This window comes from Aythya ferina, assembly GCF_964211825.1.
Source record: "Aythya ferina genome assembly, chromosome: 8".
Taxonomy (NCBI): Eukaryota; Metazoa; Chordata; class Aves; order Anseriformes; family Anatidae; genus Aythya; species Aythya ferina.
The window spans coordinates 8909067-8931874 of NC_140304.1; the positions used below are offsets into that span (position 1 = coordinate 8909067).

A 22808-nucleotide genomic window follows, 5' to 3' on the forward strand; every position below is an offset into this window, starting at 1 on the left:
TGCTGTATAATCATTCAGTTGTCTTGCACAATGCTTACAACTAGATAGCAGCTTTAACTCATGCATGAAACGTAAAATTCCAAGTATAGTTTAGTATGGTTCTAAGTCTGTCTTGTTCTTTTTGCAAACATCAAAATAAATATGTTATAAGAGTTAATATAACTTTTCTGAAAACTTTCTAAACTTTGTAAAGTATTGTATTTTATATATTTTTTAAATTTTTATTTTTTTTTTTCCTAGAACACATGCAAAACATTCACTATACTTTATGTAATATCAGAGTTGAAGAAATAACTAAACTTCAAAAAGAAGCATAAAATAGTGGCATTTACCTGTTTTGCAGGATAAACTACCTAGAAGACAGAGACCAAGGCTGAATCTCATTGATTTGATTGACTCAAATCAACCGATCTCATTAAGAACTGTGGACAGGCCTGAAAAGATGTTGCAAGTGTGCTGTAATACTGTTTGGCCTAGGTTGCCATTTCTAATAAATGTGTTCTGACATTATTCCCTGATTTACATAAATTAATCTTGCTTTTCCAGAAGGGTTGTTTTCCCCCCTCAACTCCCTTTAGGAACTAGATGTATTGTTGACAAGGTTATTAGCACCTTTAAGGCTAGAAATTGTTCCATACCAATTAAAGTTGTGACACTAGCTTATCTGACTTAATTATAGTTAAAAGGAGTGAAGAAGTGTGACTCAGTCATACAGAATTATAAAGGACTTTTTTAATCCTTTAGACAGAAAAGAACTAAGGAAAAAATACAAAAATAAAAGTACAAGGAGAAATTACTAGTTTGGGGCTGTGTCCTAGAGATGCTTTTCACTTCTTGCTGTAAAATTAGCCACCAACCATTGAGTTCCTATTGATAGCCACAAGTCTACCTGAGAAAAATAGGTTTCTAGCACAGATTCTCTGCCTAAGGAAAGAGCATTTATATTTACTTTATATTAATGGATTTAAATGTTGGTGTTTAGAAGTCCTGTTTAAGTTCTTATAAGCTAGCATTCTGATGCCTATGTTTCAAATACTACAAGAAGTATAGCAGTATCTATATAATCTATAGCAGTACATCTAACAACTAAAAAGTTCAACTGGGATCTGGCAATCAACACCAAATGAGGTTCATCTATAAATGAGGTTATGATGGCATTACATACTTTATCATCTTGGCTCAGGAAAAAACTAAATGCATCTCTCACTTGTCTGATTCTCAAATACCATTTCAACAGCAACCCATGTTTTCCATTAGACTGATCAAGGCTTTCTCCTCCCAGTCCAGCCATTTACTTTTACACACACACACACACACATATATATATATATAAGTATATATATAAGTATATATATAAGTATATATATATACACTTATATATATAAAAGTGTATATATATATATATATATATATATATATATAAGTGTGTATATATATATATATTATATATATATAAAACCAGAATGGAGTAGAGAAGAAGAATCTTGGCACAGAATTGGCCTGTTCTGGTGCTGAAAGCTTGCAGGCAGTGCCTTACACCAGGGACAAGAGGCAATCTGGCTTTGACAACCTGGAAAGTCTTTTCCCCTAATTCTGCTAGAGGGCACTCGAAGTATGAATTTTACCAATAGCAGGTTTGAAATAGATTTCCTAACCAAAGTCAGTTTTTACATCTTGGTGATGAACTAAATCAATTTTTAACAAATCTAGTAAATTGCAGATTTTCTGCTAGTTGTATAGATTTTATCATTAGATCAGGTGTTCAATTTACTGCTACTCTTAGTGCGAAATATTATACTGTTATTTGTCAAACCTGAATGCCTGTCCTTTAAACACAGCAGTACAAAACTTTTCAACCAGCAGAAGTTTCAGTAATTATTCACTATATGATGCAGAATTCATGCAAAAGAAATCAGGATTTAAAGAGGAAATTTATTCCTCAGAACTTTAAGAGATTTATTAAGCTCCTTAATAGATAAAAGTTCATACCTATAGAATATGACATTCTTAGGATTTTTACTTTTTAAACACATGATACATGTGCAGATGTATCACAGATGCATCTCAAGGGTATGGTTACTGTGTATTTAATCTGTGTATGCACTCTATTACTTAAGTGCTTTATCTTTAGTAGGATATAGCAGACTGTGTAACTACTGCACCACTGAGAGTTGGTATCAGTCTTACTGTAAAAGCTAAGAAGCTACAGAAATTCCTGAGTGTACACAATGCCTTTTAGTGTACAGTGCCCACAAATGGTCATCATTAAGTGATTCAGATTCTCACCCAGTTTGCCAGCTCCATTAACTTATCCTTATACAATCATTCAATATTTGGTTACTCGCAGGGATGTAAGTGCTAAAATAACAATGGTTAGCATTTCTATCATCACATGATCATTAAAAGTCTACTTTTTAGCTTCAACATACCTAGAAAACTATTGGAATAAGACATTAACACGCATACTGGTAGGTAGCTTTTGAAATGTATTTCCCCACATTTAGGCTCTACATGAATTAATATTTCAGTGAAGCTCCTCACACAAGACTGAAGGTAAAGACTAAAGACATGGAATTGATTTGACACTAACTTACTAAGTTCGGGTTCCAAGAAAACCACACAAAAACGGTTGATGAGCACCATTTCTTATTGGTATAAGATGACAGAGTTAAAGCTTTGCGTCAAGGTCTGTTCAAGAAAGCAAAGGTCATATCTCACATCTTTGCAAGGGAACTCAACCACAGATTTCTCCGAGTTTGACAAATACTTCCCTGGAAGAGGAACTAGAACAGAGCAGCTTTTATTTTTTTTTTTTAAACAGACAATTGCTCAAAAACTCCTTTTCATCATGGAAGTGATTGAGTAGACGTATGAAGATACTGCCAGTGTATGAAGGCAGACAGATTTTAAATCACATTTTGTACAAAATCTAGAGGTCCTGGGAGAAGAAAGCTTGCATCTCAGTATCACTAACCACTACTCCTAGACAGGCTGAAGTAATGTGCTGACAGGAAATTCAGAGAGAACAAACACAAGATACTAAGCACAGGAAGGAATAGCCTTGTGAAGCATTGCAGGTTAGGGAGCAGCTCTGCTGGGAAGAATCTGAGGGGCTTGGCAGACAGCAAGCTGAGCATGGGCTGACAGCATGCTCTGGCAGCAAAGGCCAACACAACTGTAAGCCGATAGCATCTTGGGCTGTGTTAATAGGAGCATGGCCAGTAGATGGAGAGAAGCAATAATCCCCCTCTACCCAGCACACGTTAAACTGAACCTAGACACTGTATCCAATTTTCAAGCCTTGATACAGCAAAGACATGGATAAACTGGAGGAAGTTCAACAGGAGATCACTAAGGTGGTCACAGGCAGAAGCAGATGCCCTGTGAGAAGCTGAGAGAGCAGGATTTACTCAGCCTAGTGAACAGGGAGACAAACGGAGGATTTAACAGTCATCTTAGAACTTGAAAAAAAAGGAAGAATGTAAGCTGAGACAAGAGAGGCTCAAACTGGATGTACTGAAAACCTTTTCCCTCTTGAGGACAGGCAAACTATAGAACTAAACACACAGGGAAGCTGCGCAGCCTCTGTCCTTGGAGGTTTTCAAGACCTGACTGGAAAAAGCCCTGAGCAACCGGGTCCAAACTCATAGCTACCCATGCTTTGAAGGAGGTGTTAGGCTAGAGGCTTCCTTGTAACATGAATTATCCTTCAATTTTTCTACAAACGACAGTTTTAAATTCAAAGTCACACCTGGAATACTGTGTCCAGTTCTGGACTCCGCAGTACAAGAGAGACATAGATACACTGGAGAGTCCAGCAAAGCACAAAGATGTTCAAGGGACTGAAACATCTCTCCTATGAGGAAAGGCTGGAGAGCTGGGACTGTTTAGCCTGAAGAAGAAAAAGCTCGGGGATGTCTCGATGCATACATTTTTACTGGGAGGATGACTGCAACAGGTTCAGCAGAGGGGTTGTGGACTCTTCCTCTTCAAAGATACTCAAAATCCATCTGGACACAGTCTTAGGTGCTACAATATTCTCAATAATGCTTGCAAATCTTTGCTGTTTGCTATCTGTAGACCATCTGTTTGTATTCACCTATCAGTGACATTTTTTTTTTTTAAATAAAAAACACTCCTTCATGATTGACTCATTTGGGAGAACATACTTTACAATAGTGAATCACTGGCACTGAGAACTAGAGAAAGTCAGGCAGTAGTTGCCACTTAGAATTTGCTGATTCCAAAAGTAACATCCACAATACTCCAACCCATGGCGAGTAGCAAACAATGGCTTTATTCCCCATGATAGCACCTGAGTTTCTTAGTGACCTGTAATCATTTTATCCCAGGATAAAGAGTATTTTCTAGGTTTCTTTGTATAGTGAGGGGAAATAAAAACATGCCAATCATTCTGGAATGATCTGATAACAAAGAAGGAAGCTTAAGTGATCGTAAAGCAATAAAATGTAACAGATTATTTTTATCTGAACAAAACAGAGGCCAGGATGTTTTAGTCATTAATATTACAATTTTCTACTATCATATGTAAATAAATACTTTCAGGATCAGAAGAGATTACAAATACATGTCTCATTTTCTTAAGAGATTAATTTACAGAGGAAATAAATAATGAGTTCTAGTCCAAATAGCGTAGCCTTTGCATAGGGTAACCTACAAATCTTTTTCCTTGTGAGATAGCTGAGGTTTGGGTCTTCAGAGTCAGCTTCATGAAAATCTCTTATTCAGCCAGGTCAGAGTTAAATTTCCTTCACTGTTTTTTGTTATTGAAAGTCTGAAATAGTGTTAACTTTGAAATATTTACACATGCAAAATATTTGTGAGAACACAGATATACATAAACATACATTTGCTCAGCAATTTTAAGTTCCTACAGTCCCAAGAAGTGCTAATTCTAGTCCAGATTACTCAGTCTGTAGACACAGACCATATAAACAGAACTAAAAATAAAAAGGAAATAGTACATAAGCTAGCTGTAATCAAATGGTATAGTTTACATACAACTGGATACCAAGAAAAGGCTAAATAGTTCTGCATTTTTTATTTCCTACAGATTTCTGTAATTTTAAAAATAATTAAATAAAAGCTCTGGTAATTAAGTAGTTCCTTTCTAGCATTTAAATAGAATGTAAGCTTGACCTTCAAATGTACATTTGCTTCTTTGTGAATTCTACAGAGAGTATTTGTAGAAGTTCCCTCTGCTATTATAACAGCTTTTCATTGTACCAAAAAAGGTGCAGTTTTCATGCACTTAATAAAAACATGGACATAAACACAAATCATAGCATTATATAGAGCCTTACACTTGTGATTTGTTGTAATTAGAGCTATAACTGTAACGTTCTTTTAAAATACAGGTTGTTCTCAAGCCTAAGCATTATCACAGAACTAACTCACCCAGCCAATATGAGATTCATGCAGTTCAGAGCCAAAGACTGCTATTCTCTTGCTCTATCCAAATTGGAAAAGGTAAGGAGATTTGCCCTTCTCCCCCTCCACCCCCAATGTAAATATTACTGTTTGAATACATTTTCTTATTTTTTCTTTCAAACAATTATTCAAGAACAAGTGGAAACAGTGAAATTATTTTATGGTTGTAGCAGCAACGTAAAAGCAAGACAAACAGTATCACGATACCGGTTTGCAAATACAGATCTCTCTTCAGTCACCTTCTCCCTAGTCCCATTTGCTATTAATCTAGGTATTATTGCTAGGTTTTCTCACATAGCCTCCTGTTCTCATCACCTCATGAATCTTAGTTATCTTGGCAAATTTGAATTCATGCTGAAATCGTTTTCATTATACAGAAATGAACATATGACTTCCATTTCCTAGCTGTACAATATAGTCCTAGATTCTGGGAGTAAATTTCAGATTTCAAGTATTTTCCCTATTCACTACATGATGTTGACATAGTGTTGACATGTGTTCACAAATTAATGTAAAAAAAACATTTAGTAGAAGCTTATCTTCACAGGCCAGCTCCAAGTTTCTTACATGGGAGTGGAATTGTGTAAACTCAGCCTGCCTAGAGGCGATGGCCTAAGTTTTATAAGAATCAACCTTTAACTCAGTTGACTATCAAGTTACATTTTGATCACAAATACATGGGTGATGTTTGTGATTTGTCAGCCTTTGCCTGAAAGAGAAGGAAGGCTTCATCTCATTTAGATGGTATTCTGATTTGCACTTAAAAGGAGAACAACGAAGAAGCTAGACAAAAATTGTTACGGATAGAGGAGCAGTTTGCATTAGGAGGCATGTTTTTCATTCGTATTATGCCACTCCCACTATCCCTAAAGATTTTTACCTGTGACTCCTGCATTTTACGACTCCCTTTCCTCTATGGTAATTGCAGGACGAATAAGCTGGAACAGCACACCAGAAGGCTGTTCTGCCATTCAGCAAGACCTGGACAGGCTGGAGAGATGGGTAGGAGGAAACCAAATGAGGTTTAATAAGAGCAAGTGTAGAGTCCTGCACCTGGGAAGGAACAACCCGAAGTGTCAGTACAGACTGGGGGACGGCCTGCTGGAGAAGAGCTCTGAGGAGAAGGACCTGGGGGTCCTGGTGGACGACAGGTTGACCATGAGCCGGCAGTGTGCCCTCATGGCCAAGAGGGCCAATGGGATCCTGGCGTGCATTAAAAGGAGCATAGCCATCAGGTCAAGGGAGGTGATCCTCGCCCTCTACTCTGCCCTGGTCAGGCCTCACCTGGAGTACTGTGTCCAGTTCTGGACTCCCCAGTACAAGAAAGACAGGGATCTCCTGGAAAGAGTCCAGCGGAGGGCCACAAAGATGATACGGGGCCTGGAGCATCTTCCTTATGAAGAAAGGCTGAGAGACCTGGGTCTGCTCAGCCTGGAGAAAAGCAGACTGAGAGGGGATCTCATCAATGTGTATAAATACTTGAGGTGTGGGAGACAGAGGGATTTGGCCAACCTCTTTTCAGTGGTTTGCAGGGACAGGACAAGGAGTAATTGTCACGAGATAGAGCACATGAAGTTCCGCATCGACACATGAAAGAACTTCTTCACAGTAAGGGTGACAGAGCACTGGAACAGGCTGCCCAGGGAGGTTATAGAGTCTCCTTCTCTGGAGATATTTAAGGCCCATTGGATGCCTACTTGGGCAGCCTGCTCTAAGGAAGCTGCTTTGGCAGGGGGGTTGGACCCGATAATCTCCTGAGGTCCCTTCCAACCCCTTCAATTCTGTGATTCTGTAACTGGCTGGAATCATGCACTGGCAATTTAGAGTATCCACTGTCAACAGCTGAAAGACCTTCAATACAGTGTTTCACCTACTGCAAAATTATTTTTTAAAATACTCCCTTAATCCATACAACTTAATGACATGGGGAAGAAAGAATAGGAATAACTTTTTTTTTTTTTTTCCCCTCAGTATATAGTATCTACAGTTGCTTCTGGACTATTCAATGGATGGTTAACGTATCAATTCCAATGCAATGAAACCAAGATTTTAATCTCATTTCTCTCTCTTGCCTTATACAAGCTCCCTTTTTTACCCAGCACAGATACTGAAAATAATTAGAAATATTATAACTTCTGTAAATTTATTTATTGCACAAATGCAAAGTTGTGGGCATAGGTTGGAAGCTGAACAGTTAACTTATTTCCTATCCAAACCATTCTATGCTGAAATAGCAGTAGATAATTTACCTTAAAAGAACATTTTCTTTATTGCGATTGAAGTTGTCTGCTGTTGATATTTCCCATTCATTCCATCTTAATGTTTGCAGGGAACACTTCACAGGTGGTGCTGGAGTTCATTAAGTGTTCCAGAACTCCCTCATGAAAAATCAAAGACAATTAAGAACTTGAGTAAAAATTATCTAATGCAGTCAAATGTACAGTCGATGATTATTTCTGCATTAAGCATCCCATTTTCAGAAAGACTTCAAAAGTCAGACTAGTTGTCTTCAGATAGCACTCAAACAAGCATGCAAGATTTACTTTTCAACCTAATGGGCTATGGAAGAAAGATACACATCTTGTGTAGATGTGAAGTCCATCTGCTGTTACAGCTGCAACTTTCCTCATTTTAAAAATAAATAGATCTGGACACCAATCTCAGCACTGACATAAGAGAAAGTAGTGGTCCTTTTATACAGCAGAGAAAAGGAAAACATAGTACTCACAGTTTAAACTTAGAACTTAGTTCTCCATTTGTCTTCGATAAGAAAAAAATGAAGTAAATGTTCCTGCTTTCTTGAAAAATGTTTAGAATACCTTGAATAAAATTCAGACTTTATTGTTTTATGATTTTTTTTTTTTTTTTACTATTTTGTAAGTAAATATTGCAGGTGTCGACAGAAGGATAAAATCTCTGAAGTGATCATTTTAAAATATGTGCATATATCTTTTCATCACACCAACACTGATTTCATACCTTCAAAGAGATAAGTATATATATATATTAGGTAAGCAGAAACCTGCCTTAAACATCCTAGCATATTTGCTATGACACATAAAAGTATGTTGCTTTTTTCAACTTCAGTTAAGGATAGAATCACAGAATCATCTAGGTTGGAAGAGACCTCCAAGACCACCTAGTCCAACCTCTGACCTAACACTAACAAGTCCTCCACTATGGCAAACGGTCTCCATTTGTTATTAATACTGATCAGGTTTTAAAACAGATTTGAAGTAACATTAAACAATAGCAAACAGGAATTAAATGTGAGTAATAAAAATATTGATTGGTGCCTCTTAAATTGTATAAATCTATCAGTTGAAGTGGATCTCTAATGATTTAGATCAGCTATAGCTCTGACTGATACCATATACATAATTTGCATGCACATTTTGTTGTTGAACTGACAGATCTATAGAAAGCTTTTTCATATCTTCAACAAAAATGAATCTGTTCTTGCCAAAACAGTAGGACAGAAGCCATTAAGAACATAGTCCAAAATATTGTAATCTATTCCAAAGGTGAAGCGATATTGATCCAAAATCCCTTATGTCAAGAAAGAGACCGTAAAGAGGCTTCCATACCCAGATTTAAGTCATATCTCACATGGGCAACAACCAGCATTTACCAAAACTAGCCGTGCACTTACGTTTTCTCTGTAATAAGCCACTAAACATCATCACGTTTATATGTTCTTGGATAACTCCAAAACTGTGTTTCACATTATATCCTTATACATTCCATACAGCAAATTTGCATTGTTCGTACATACCAGTTAGATAGCAGTTTCACATTACTGTCTAAATTGGTGTAGAATATATTAAATGAAGATGGGCCCCTACATCTCTTTCAACCACTGAAAGATATTCAAAACAAAGCTTCAGGTTACTTTGTAGTTGGTATTTTACAAGTTACATTTGAGACTAAAACCAAAATATCAGAGCCTTGATTTCTTCACTAGAAGCTACATGTATAAGGTCAAGATTTCACATGCAACTCCTTACATCACATACCCATACCTCACACTCTGGCCTGGAGCTGAAAGACATTTCCCATCCCCTAACAAGGAGGTGCAGCACAGCCCTTGTGCCATGAAACCACTGTGACAAGCTCATTCATGTTTACATTAGCACAGCTTAGAATATCTTTGTGTGAACTGCATCCTGACTAGAAAGAACATAACAGCATTGACTGCTATGAAGGACTATGTGTTTATTTATTAATAGTAAAAAAAAAATAAAAATAAAATAAAATCGTGATAATAAGAGAGGAAAGAAGGAAATAAAATTAAAACATTATGAACTTGACCTGAGCAAATATAGTCTAGTATTCTGACAACAAGCAAACCCCAAAGGAAATAATTAATTGAAAATTAAATAGCCTTCATGAAGAAGGCATGGCAAATGCTAGGAACTTCCCAAAACCAGAAGGGTATTACTGTTTTCAAAGCAATAACAAGTGTAATTCTGAACTTCACATGAGCAAAGCCACAACCATAAGGAGAACACTGAGAATGAAGTTGTAATAAATGGCTTAGTCTTCAAAATATGACTATAATCAAAGTTTACCATTTATTAAAGGAATAGAGGTAAGCAAACAGTGCAGTGTGTGCCGGGTCTCTGCTCCACCAAGACGCACACCAGTTACATCAAGCAGCTGATTTTTATGCTCCTAGGCTGATACATATTCATTACTACTTCTAAAAAAAACAGGGTTATTATAGTTTCCGGAATCCAAACCCTCCTACTGGAGCACGCGTATCAGTCTCCGGTGGTCCCTCTGGGGGTCTCTTGTGCTGAAGGCTCATAGTCTTCCTCCCTCTTGTCCTTCTCCATTGTCCAACTTGGCTGTATGTCAGAGACTTGTGCAGCGTCCCCTGCAAGCTTTGTCTTTTAGTCGTTCTTCAGCTCTCCCCGTCTCCTTAATCTCCTGGCCAGATATCAGAGACTTGCAATAGTCATAATAGTTTGCGGTTATACTGAACTCCCCCAGATATCAGAGACTTCAAGGAAAAGCCTACAAATACATTTCCCTTCAAGCTCTCCATTGACACGAACTGCTAAAACATTCCTTTGCGAGATACAAGAACTATATACATTAACCACTCTGTTTTTCCTAGACTTGTGGTTATACAAGGGTCTTTAGGACAGAAGGTCACATTCATCATAGCATGTGGTCCTAGCCTTGTTCCATACTGACACGAATCAGATGAACATATTTCACAAAGTAAATAACTCCATCTATTAATAACAGTCTTAAAATGTCACCTAAGAATGTGCAGTTCTGTTGGATGCACTCATGCCGTGATCTTTTCTACTTATGTTCCTAGAAACAATCTATACTTTAAGTAGTTGTAACCCCTTCCTCGTGAATTCCAAAAAAGTGTCAGGGAAGGAACTGCTGAGCATCACATGAAATAAAACAGCTGGGATATTCTGATACATTTTGGGGTTCTACATCTGCAGTATTATCTGGAAAACCAATGAGTCTGCAGGTAATAAAGAAAAACTTCAACACAGCATGCTTGAGTAAAAGTTGTATTTCTTAAAAATCTCATTTAAGCAAGAATAAAGAAAAAGCAAGCTTGTAATGAGAAGAAAGGAAACAATATAAGAAATGTAATATATATGGGAAAAATAAACTTCCAAGCTTTCATTTTTAAATAATCCAAACAGGACCTATGCATCTATCTTCAAAATTCTGTATACAAACAAATTATTCCCCCAAAATATATCTTTTACTTTATCCTATCTTTCTTAGCACAAAATCAGAATCTGCAACAATTTTATCTAAACAGATGGACAGATAAACACAATACCTCAGTCACGATGTGATGATAGTCACTTCACAGCCAGTAATGTACATTATTTTTTTTTTGCACAGCCTATAACATACATTATTTTTGATTCATGCCATAAAATGTTATAGAATGGATGTAGTTTTAATTTTAAAGTATTTGTTGTAAAACAAATCTTATGTTTTCTGTAATTCACGCAGAGATTTTCATTCACAACAGCAATTAAAGAAAAGTATCTTCTACTTTGCACTAAAAGAAAAACATTCAAAAACATAAACTAAACTACAAAAGAACTACATAAGTTGTTTCTGTGGCTTACACCAGTAGGTGTAATGTTATGCTTTGCTAGGTAAAATTGCTCTTTGTACTCTGAGACTGCTGCTTTCCTCAATTCTGTCTGAAATACACAACTTACTAGAAACACCCCTTTGCTGCTTGACCAGGGTATGTGAGCGCATGTTTGCATACATGCAGTTCACATGGTGAAGAAAAATTATGAGTCACAGAGAAAGTTAATAAAAATACAGAGCATTGGTTCAACCACACAAACAAATAAAAAAAAATATTAGGAGAAAAACCAAAACCAGGCATGTTTTTTTTTTTCTTTCTGTGCAAGATAATAGTCCTCCTTTCCTTTGCTTACGTTGAAACCTCTGCTCAGTACTTGTTCCACAGAAGCAGCATAAATCTTAACAATAAACATGAATCATGAAGGGCAGATTTAACCTCTTGAATTTAAACACATTGAATTTATTAGCCATAACAATGTATGTGATATTTCTTTCTACTGATTCAAAAGGAGAAGCAAGTCAAACAGATGCTTTTGAAAGTATGTGCAAAAAAACAAACAATACGCTTATGTACCTGGACACCTGCTTCTCTGGTTTTTCATTTAAACTGCTTGTTTAAAATAACATCTCTGCTGTGCTTTTAGTGGTTACATTCTTCCAAAAGGAAAATGCAACTCAAATTGATACTGTAGTATCAAATAAAATTGATCTTATAATAGTCTTGCATTGTAAGGGTAACTACAAAAATTCATAAGTTCTTACACTCTTGAAAAAGTAAGTAATTTAAAGAACAGACAATATTTTACTAGATTTTTAAGCAGGTTATAGGTTTTGAGAAATACGTGCTCTACATAAACACCTCTAAATAGTGGTGGACAGGATAGTATTGACAGTTTTAGTTAATGGGCTTATACTATAAGCCCTATGTCACACTCATACTTAACAAATAAAAACAAAACAAAAGAGTGTAGGTTTTTTTTGTTTGTTTGTTTTTGTTTAAAAACGTTTTATGACATAAAAGCACTAAGAAAAGAGGATTGTGACCCTACAGAAAAAAGGAGTACAACATCCTTTCCATTTAGCTTTGGTTTGGATACCTGGTTATTTGTTTGTAGAGACTATGCACAATGTCCAGCATACTAAAGTGAGTTGACAAGTATGAGAACAAACCTAAGTTGAATAGTATGGAAATAGGATCTTTAGAAGGAAGGAAAGAAGTTGAACACATTAACTGCAAGTCTTTCAATGCTGATGGCTATGGTAGGCATACTAAGACATCTGCACGTAGAACAGAGGCCTGCTTATTAGCAATTTGCCATAACATGATTTTATTTTATTTTTTTTTAATAGTAATGGGCCTGTACCTTTAGTCTTGACCTGTCTGATGATTAGGGAACAATTGTCTGTTTTGTGGAAAACTTACTTAGCTAGTCAGCAGGAATGCAGCTGACAGACTTGAAACAGACTTCAACCGTTAGCAGAGCAGTTAACGTGGCAAGGGTCAGAGAGGGAACCCAGAAGCTCTGTTCCAGGCAGGGTGGGACTGCACAACAACAGATGACACAGCAAGCCTTGGTCTTCCCCACTTCCTGCTGGGGAGTTATCTATAGCAAATCAGCAATCTCAACTCAGCCAGAGTTCTGGAGGCTAGTTTCCATCATTCAGGTAGTGCTTGGTATGGATGTACCTTGTGAATTAGCAACTGGTTATCATGACTTAAGTCACTGGTAGCACTTTGTAAGATTCTGGATCCCTCTTTGAGCAACAAAAACTGCTAGTGAGAGATGCAGTCTGTTTGACAAAGTTAGTTTCTTTGCCAACCTTGTTAGGAATAAGTTGTGAGTTAATGAGTTGCATTGGTTTATCTGATGCTGTCAGGTGAGTGCTCAGGAAGAGTAGGAGATATGACTTTCTACAGTAATGCCATCATCTAAGCATACATTTTAATTTGCTAATGCTTGTTCCAGTCGATATCTCCAAGGAGGGAGGCTTTACAAGCTGTTTCACTGTTATCACCCTCACAGTAAAAATTTGTTTCCTTATGTTCAGAAAGAGCCATTTGTATTTCAGTTTGTGCCCATTGCCTCTTGTGCTGCCACTGAGCACCACTGAAAATGCCTCACTCCACCATCTTTGCATCCTCTCTTCAGATATTTGTACACGTTAATGAGATACACACAAATACCCTCACCACCTCCTCTGCCCCAAACCTTCTCTTCTCCAGGCTAAACAGTCCCAACTTTCTCAGCCTTTTCTCAGCCTTTCCTTACAGGAGAGATGCTCCAGTCCTTCATTGTGGTGCTTTGCTGGACTCTCCAGTATGTCTGTGCCTCTTTTCTACTAGTGAGCTCAGGATACCATATTCCAGGTGCGACCTCACCATTGCTGAGATGAGGTGCAGGATCACCTGCTTCAACCTGCTTGCACACTCCTCCCCAAGACACTATTAGCGTCGTTTAACTTGGTGTCCACCAGGACCCCCATGTTCTGTTCTGCAAAGCTACTTTTGAGCCTGTCAGCAGCAAGTATGTACTGGTGCATATATGTGATGGATGTGTGTCTCAATTACAAAATATAACACTTCTGTACTTTGAGAGCACATCTTATTCTTCATGATGTCTCTGAACCAAAAGCTTGATGCATTCTCTCTCCTTAAAACAGGAAGCTCATTTCCAACCTGTAGTTTCACTAATAACTAAAGGAATAAGAAGCACATTGGTGTGGTGTCTCTAGACATGAGTTGTGATATGAAAAAGGAATAACTGTAGTTATGTTCTTTGGCTTCCTTCCCTAGACGTATCAGATCAAGAAGTTTCTGCCCTAGTCCACATATGATCTCCTCTCACATTCTCTGAAATACTATTTCTTCCCTTTTGAATAAGGTTCTGTTCATGCTTCATGTTCACTTCCCTAGTAGACTTTTTGGATCTCAACAAGAGTTCACTGTCAGCATCAAGAAATTTGGATCAAGAATAACAAGAATTTTGCTTTAAGCACAGTTGAAATCCTACAATCTTTGTTTAAAATGATCTGGTAGAAAGTCCCTGTGCAACTGCAGATGTGAAGATTGAAACAATATATGCATTAAACAAAATCTTTCAACTTGAAAAACTAAGTATTGAATGCAGGTGCTACATATTTGTGGAAACTACAATTCTGGGTAAAGGGATTTTATACGTTTGGTCTCTTTCAAGGTAATATCAGTTTGATATTATAATCCTTCTAAAAGCAGCACTAAAATTATTTTTTGTTATTAATTTCTATACAGAAAGAGCGGGAGAAGGGATCTAATTTGGCATTTATGTTTCGACTGCCTTTTGCTGCTGGCAGGGTTTTCAGCATCAGTATGTTGGACACACTGCTATATCAGGTATTGTGCCTAATTGTCTTCTGTCAACATAGATAATATGCATTCTAACCACCTGTTTTATTGTATGTAATTGTCAGATGACCCTGTTTTCCTACATGTAAGCCATTAACGTAGGTGTCTGTGCCACGAGCCAAAGACAGATCAGTGGAGCATGTTCCATGTGACCTCGCTATTACAGTAATCAACCCCTCAAATTGCCCTCTCATTGAATGAATTCTGCTTCTAAACAATACAATACTTGCTATGAAACTCTTAAGAGTCTGGTGAGATGGATAATTCTGATTCAAACGGTATAAAATACACATCATACAGGCTATTAATGCTTGTATTCTGCAACAAAAAGTCAGTGCCCATTCCCACAAAGTAGCAGGTCTAACCACAAAAATCAACAGAAATATTTGCATGAGTAATTTACCAGCCATCTTACCAGGCAGCCTCTTCTTACTCTTGTCAACTAGACCTCCATATGACCAGACATCACACTTTAAAGCCAAAAAACAACTAGCTGCAAGTTGTGTTCCAAGAAGGAAAGATAACCTGCCTCCAATGCTGCCCTGCTATACCCAAGAGGTGGCAACGAACAGTTTGCAGAGCACACAATGGCCTCTAATTCCAGCAGCCCAACTGATAAGGAGGAGAAACGTTAATACGTTTTAGTTGATCTAATGTCTGTTCCTGGTCTTTGCCTTCACTTCTACATTTAGTTTGCTTAGTCATATCTAATTTCCACCTTTCTGCCAAACAGCAAAACACTTTGTTAAAGCAACAAACCTAACCTGAGAGAAGGCAGATCTACTTTAAACATTAGCTGGGTCAGCAAAGGCAAATGGCTCCAGTTTCAATTAAAATAATAGCAGTCTCACCTTAGCATTATCCACTACGCAGTACTGCAGCTCCATCTAACATAAGACAGCATTTCATCTGCACTGAACATAGCTATTTTAATTTTGTAATCAACAAAGCTAACATCTGACTTCCACTGATATTACATCTACATGCACCTTAGTTTTCAGGCTTCCTCATTATACCTTACTCTCCCTGAATCTTTTTGTACACGAATGCAGAACCAAAAAACTTTTTTTTTTCCCCTGTCAGTAGATGCATAAAGAAATAGCTATTTCTACAATGATTAAGATATCTAAAAGATGAAGAGATTGATTTTAAATGTGGATGTGCAATGTGTTTAGAATTCACACTTAGCACATAAGGTTACCTGCTCATCTGTTCATTGAAGTTTTCTTTCTTCTCTGTCTCTCCTGCTGAAAATCTTGCAGTCATTTGTGAAAGATTATATGATTTCTATCACAAGACTTCTGCTGGGACTTGATACCACACCAGGATCTGGGTTTCTTTGCTCTGTAAGTTGTTTTTTTTCTTTAAAGATAAATTATTGTTATTACAGAATAACAAAAAATATTCTGTATTGTCTGCAAAACACCTCTACTTTCTTTGTAGAGCAGTTTCTTTTGTGAAAGTCCAAGAAAGGCCATCTGTTTCCGTTTTCACTGGGGAGAAGACAGGAAAAATGGGTAGAAAATGTGTCTGTTTTTAGTTACCTCCAAAGCAAAAAACATTCCCTATCCCCAAAACCCACAACCCATTCTATAATGCATGAAAGAAAACAGGCAAGACAGGAAAACACACAACTGCAAGTTTTGCTGTTGTTTTTGCCCCCCCCCCCCCTTTTTTTTTTTTTTTTTAACGTAGATGGCAGTTCAGCAACCAATTTTAATAACCAAATATATCAAAAATAGGAAACTCTACCTGTCTGTAGAGCCTAGCTAGCACTTACACACAATGCTGTTTGACAATACCTATTTCCATCATAGGTAACGAAGGGAAAAATTGGACTTCATATAAATATATATCTACACACATACCTAAACTGAAGTAATTTAGTATATGACATTGATGTTCAAATCATCTTGTTCATGTGTCTCTATATTCCCTATGCAGAGTTAAAAATATTTAAGTGGGTTACTCCACCCAACTTTGTTTTCTCCCACACCAAGGTAGCAAACATAGGTGAGTTTTCTAGTTTCTTTCTGGGAAAATATAAAGAATTGCAGGCTGTTGCTCTCAAAACTAAAGTTATCTTTGCTCTGATCAACATTGGCTGAAGAAGCTTGTTTTTTAAAAGAAGCACTTCAGTGTTTGTTGGCCAATCAGTAAGCTTTGTTACAGTGGAGTGCCAGTTAGTTTAATCTTTCACAAGGGACTCATAAATATCTTGAAATAAAGTTTTTGAAGTCATGAAATATTTGAAATTAATGTAGTAAATTTTTCAACCATTTACGCTTAGTGTATTGCTTTCTCCACCTTCTTTCTCCCCAAATACTGAGCTTGCTGTCTTAAAGAACAGTTATCTGGCAGCATTCAAAATATTTGCTTGTTCTACAGCCTGTCCATCAACAGGTTCTTACTACCGCTGATACGTAGTTCATTCTTTTTATATTTATTATTCTTTTTATATTTTACTCAGATAATGAACACTGGATGAGGGATACCATATAAGTTTAAATAATTTTAAAGCATTTTAAATGACGATAATTTTAAAGATAGAAGTAATTCCTAAATGACTGAACCACTTGCACCACAATGTCTACCAAAGAACAAAGGAACAGTGTCTACAAACTTGACAGAAATTTAAAATTTATTGTGAATGAAAGGTGCAACTCTACAATAAGATAATTACCAGCTAGCATTTAGTTTTCATTTTTTCTCAAGAGTATTATAATGAACAAGTTATAAGTCATCATGACTTAAAGTTTTCCTTCCTATTGTTTGTTCAGATGAAAATCACAGAAGAGGATCTGTGGATTAGGACATATGCCAGACTATATCAGAAACTTTGTTCTTCTACAGGAGACATTCCAATTGGAATCTATAGGACAGAATCTCAAAAGCTTACAACATCTGAGGTACGTCACTTTACTATACTTTGGAGTTGGTTACAGAGTATACAAGATTCTTTTTTTTTTTTTTTTATGGTCTTCATAAAAATTGGAACAACTTATTTAAAGAATATTGGGGGTGCCATGTATGCAAATGCACTTAATTCTAACCCACTAAGGCCTCCCTCCGCTGGCATGTATACAGTCAGATTAACACAAGGCCCAGACCACATGAATATCAGACCCAGTCTACATACAGATTTTCATTCCTATGCTCATCTATGAATTGACTAACTAAAGAGCAAATGCAGCTCAGGAACAGGTAGATTTAGGCTGAACTTGCATGTAACGACTAACAGCAATATCTATAACAAACTGTATGACCAGGTTCTGTATCAGGTGCAATAAGAATGTCAACACTCTAACCCAAACAGGTAGCATTTCAGTATTCACATGAATTTGTAACTAGAAATGAACTAGAGAATAAAATTGTTATTAAAAATATAATGGTATTTCTTTAACCTTGGCTGTTGTTATTTCTGTATATGTCTGCCATATAAATATATATTTCTCCCTGTGTGTGCACATACACACACAAACATATCAAAATTGATACTCTCTTTCCTGACTATTTAACATACGTGCTGTAGTGACGTACTACATCATTCATTTTCATTTTTTGTTTGTGCAGCTTCCATATCTCTTATCCATAAGCCATTTATTTACATGAGCATTAATACTGCCATCTCATTAAACCATGATTCAAATATGGTTCTACTTTGAACAAAATTTTTCTGCTTCTGAAATACAGTCTCAGTTTACAGATTTCCAATATAGACAATTTATATTCTTTTCTGCGGTAAGGTTATAAAACATTAAGCCATTTAACTACAGGCTTTATCTTGAAGCAAGTACAAACATTAAAGTTAACTTAAAAATAAGGGTTACAAGAGGCTATGCAAGATGCCAAGTTGACTAGTGATTCTTTGTGGAGCACCAATACTACTCCACATGGCTTCTACAGCCTAGCTGGCATGCACTGCATTTGCAATAATGTCAGATGACTTTAAATTTAGCAGCATTAACACAATCCATCAAAATCCCTTTGAGAGGGATTTTGTAGGCAAAATCACTGCCATCGCTGCTAATATGAAAAAAAAAGTTGTCATAGCTTTTATCACAGCAAAGGACATGGCAAACTAAGAATTAATTAAACACAGATAAACTTTCAAAGGCTTTACTAAAAAACAAGATTTAAGTCAGTCAGTTAAACTCACAATTTTACTGTAACATGAGGAACCTTTGAAGCCTGTACTTTAGTGCTTGAATACCTGATCAGATCAGGCCCAGATTTTCTGGGGAGGACAAAAGCAATTAAAAACCAAACAAAACAACAAAACAACAACAACAACAACAACAAACTCCTTCTATTACTTCCTGCCAGGTTTCATTGGTAGTCTCCTGAAGAGTTTGATAAATCAGGCAGAGGAAGAATTGGAAAAGACAAAGACATCTAGTTAAATTCCCAAGTTGTTATGTACTGGATTCAAGTGGAAGAGTGGTACTGTCTTTGTTCATTAAATTAAAAACATTTATTAACCTTTTTAAAAAGCTCCAGAATCAGAATGCAAACCCCAAGAAGTATTTCCCACATATACATACTCCAACAGTTTCTTGTTCAGTGGGTGAACATTCATGAAAACCTTACCCTTCTACAGAGGCATGGGAGCCTTTCCTAACCTAGCTCTTCCCCAGAATATGTAGAAGCATCACACCTGGCTCTGCTTCTGTGGTGAACTGAGAAATTCTGAAATCTGTAGTCTTTCTGGAGAGCTATTCCATTATTAAAGTAATTTCCAACTAATTTAAGAAATAGTGTGAACTATCATTTAGTTTTTCAATATATTAAACCAGAAAACAGCATTAAAATACTGTTTGATGAGGTCTTTAAAATGGAAGTTAGAGAAACTTGAATTACTTTTTTTTGTTTTGGAATGATGAATTTCTAGTCATAAATTGAAGGTTTCTAATGCAGAACCTCAAAAGTGTATATCAATTTCATTTTAAACAGACATACAAAACTTAATGTGAATTAAGTATACCTTAGAGCAGGCAGTTAATTTTTAACTTGATTCACAAGAACAAAATATACAAATATTTCTATATGTACTAGTTCTCCTTTGAAACCTTTTTTGTACTATCCAAATAAGACACCCTCACTTCACTCTGACAGACAGATGCACGTCTTTCCCCTAAAAATAAAATTTTCAGTGATCTAGTTGCTAAAGAACATGAAAACCTAGCTTGCCACACAATGACCTGCATGATTCCATCTATTTCCATTTAGTTAAGAAGAGAGATATGAGATATTCCTTACTACCTGTGTAATTGATTTTCTGTGGTTGCTGTTAAATACTCCATGTTTGCTTCTGTGAATTCACTTCAGTTTAAATTGTCTTTTGTTTTGTTTCCCCCACCCCTTTCATTGTCAGTCACGAGAAACGGCTTCACAAGTAAGTATTTGATCATTGTCTGCCTGTTTCTGAGTCAAACCCTGGGAGTAAAATCCTTACAGGAAACAGAACTATGTGATGGAACATCCTTGAATAAATAAAGTGTAAAGCAACATTGTTCTGTACACAAACATCTTATTGAAAATTTGAAAGCTGACAGAATGACTTTTACAAAGCCCTATGGGATTTGGTAGGCTATCCCTATTGAATCCTTTTTGAATCTTTGCAGTGAGCTGAAAACCTTGATCCTAAAGACACTAACTGTTAATGGACAAAAATCCCCAAGTTTATTGTAAAGAATATGTGGCTACACGTAAACCTGGTTCGGGTTGCTGTTGGAGCAAAATTTTCAACACTGACAAGGTCAACAGAATCTTGCCTTCAGATTTGATTTTAATAGAAAAAGATCTTTAGAACCTCTGTAGCTCTTCAGATAAATTTGGTGTAGTCATTGATCACTTTAAGTGTATCATGACCTCCTTCTGTTCTTGAGGATTCATATAAAGTAAGACAACCTCAACTTTAAAAGTCATCTTTGTTTTGGATTTAAAAACAAACAAAAAAAAAGCCACAACACATCAAACTAGCATCAGTAACCGGGTAATAAGACCACACTGATATCAGGATATTGGTGAGGGCTTCATGATTTCAATGCCAATGAAAGACATGTTTTAAATATCAGAACAACAGCTCAAGATTATAAGGAAGTAGGGTTTTTTTGTTTGTTTGTTTTTGGAAATACAATCCAAAGGTATTATAGTTAAATCTAACATTCACCTGAGTCATTTTAATACTGCTTTGTGTGATTGCACAAAGAGTATTATTGGTCACAGTTGGGTGGCATGAAGAAAATAGCAATAGAGGGCCAGATTTTAAGTCTGCTTTTTTACAATACCATTGCTAAAAAGCAATATAACTATACCTCAAGGTAGGAACTATAGATTACCACATTTGGAAGAGATGCCCTGAATCACACTTTAGAATATTGCATACAACTTCAGGAACAGATGTAGTCCAGAAATCACATGCTGGTAGATGAAAAATACCTGGAAATGAGACACTGGTAACAGGCAATTTTCACCTGTAGTATTAAGAGAGCACTCGAAATGGTGCAGTCAAAACAGTTACAACTTCAATTTCTTTTAAAAATTAAAAAAAGTTTTTTTTTTTTTTTAATTTTTAAAGCTAAAAAAAAAAAATAATCTAGTAGAGAGTAACCAACTCAGGAACATTCAGTAACTACGAACAACTAAATTCCCTCAGCTCCATTACAGCTAAAACACTTGTTCAGCTGCACTACTGAAAAGTGAATGTTTTATTCTGCCTCCATTTTTTAAACCCCTTAATGTCTCATCATTCTCCCTTCAAGTCTCAAATCTCTATTAGTGTGGAAGAATGGGAAGACACTAAAGACACCAGAGAGCAATTTAATTATCGCAGTAACCATCGTAACTCAACATCTAGTGATCAGTCTGATCATCCTTTGTTACGACGAAAAAGCATGCAGTGGGCCCGACGACTGAGCCGAAGAGTACCAAGACACTCTGGTAAAACGGCTGAGAAGATAAGCCAGCAGCGAATGAATCTTTATAGGAGGTCAGAAAGACAGGAACTTGCTGAACTTGTGAAAAATAGAATGAAGCACCTGGGCCTTTCTCCAGCAGGATATGGTATGATTAACTTAATCCTTAAAATTAATAAAAATATTAGCATTATACAAACCCCCCCTTTTTTTTTTTTTTTTTTTTTTTTTTAAGAACAGTGTGCCATAAGTAAAATAGGCTTGTGGTAATTTCTTTTAAATGAAATTTGTTTCATCTTTTTAAAAAAATCAGTTCTATTATCACCCATTCCTATTTTCAGATGAAAGTTCAGAATATATGAGCTTTAAATAAATATGACCACCTCCGTCATATTTAAATTTAGCATATATATGTGTATGCAGAATATGTAAATATTCCTTAGTCATTGAACAACTGCTCCATATTTCCACAAACTTGTTGAAACATAAGTGAAGAGAGCTATTATGAAGTTTGCAAATCTATCAAGGTGGGGAATTGTTTGTGTGAAGGAGGATACATTTTCCCTGTATTTTTAAAAATGAACGCAAAAGTGTCATATTAAAGGCATTTTTATGAAGCAAGTTTCACTAGGTCTTTAGATGTTTTTATAAAACATGTCTTTTTCCAGCAAAACTAATCTTAATTAAAAAAAAAAAAAAAAACCAACAACTCTATTGACAAGAGTTCTGTAATAAACTCCTAAACTTTATGCACAACAGCTGCCTGGGATGGCCTTCTACAGCCTTGGCTTTGTAGTGTTCTGTGGAAATCCTCAGAGCTATGGGTTCTAGTTTTCCTAGGAAAAGCAACAATTTCTTCATCTCTCATCTTTTCTGTTTGCAGAGTAGGTCCAATAAGAAGCTTAGCGCTTTCTTGTTCAGAAGAACCAACACTGCAATTCCCATGCTCAATTCACATTCAAAGCATC

The 22808-nt window shown here is 36.4% G+C and overlaps 1 protein-coding gene and 1 long non-coding RNA gene across 6 annotated transcripts in view; one reads left to right on the forward strand and one right to left on the reverse strand.

Moving 5' to 3' along the window:
* KCNT2 (potassium sodium-activated channel subfamily T member 2) overlaps positions 1 to 22808 on the forward strand; it is a 150670-nt gene that overhangs the window by 115741 nt on the left and 12121 nt on the right. For 2 of the 4 annotated variants that reach the window (XM_084528514.1, XM_084528516.1), the window contains 6 exons: positions 5379 to 5490; positions 14810 to 14911; positions 16186 to 16269; positions 17704 to 17832; positions 20298 to 20318; positions 21688 to 21988. In XM_084528514.1, coding sequence (XP_084384640.1) covers positions 5379 to 5490; positions 14810 to 14911; positions 16186 to 16269; positions 17704 to 17832; positions 20298 to 20318; positions 21688 to 21988 — 749 coding nt within the window. The remainder of the gene's footprint in view (positions 1 to 5378; positions 5491 to 14809; positions 14912 to 16185; positions 16270 to 17703; positions 17833 to 20297; positions 20319 to 21687; positions 21989 to 22808) is intronic. The other 2 variants (XM_084528515.1, XM_084528517.1) reach the window with 1 other exon arrangement.
* LOC311440962 overlaps positions 1 to 22808 on the reverse strand; it is a 252668-nt gene that overhangs the window by 51854 nt on the left and 178006 nt on the right. The window lies entirely within an intron of this gene.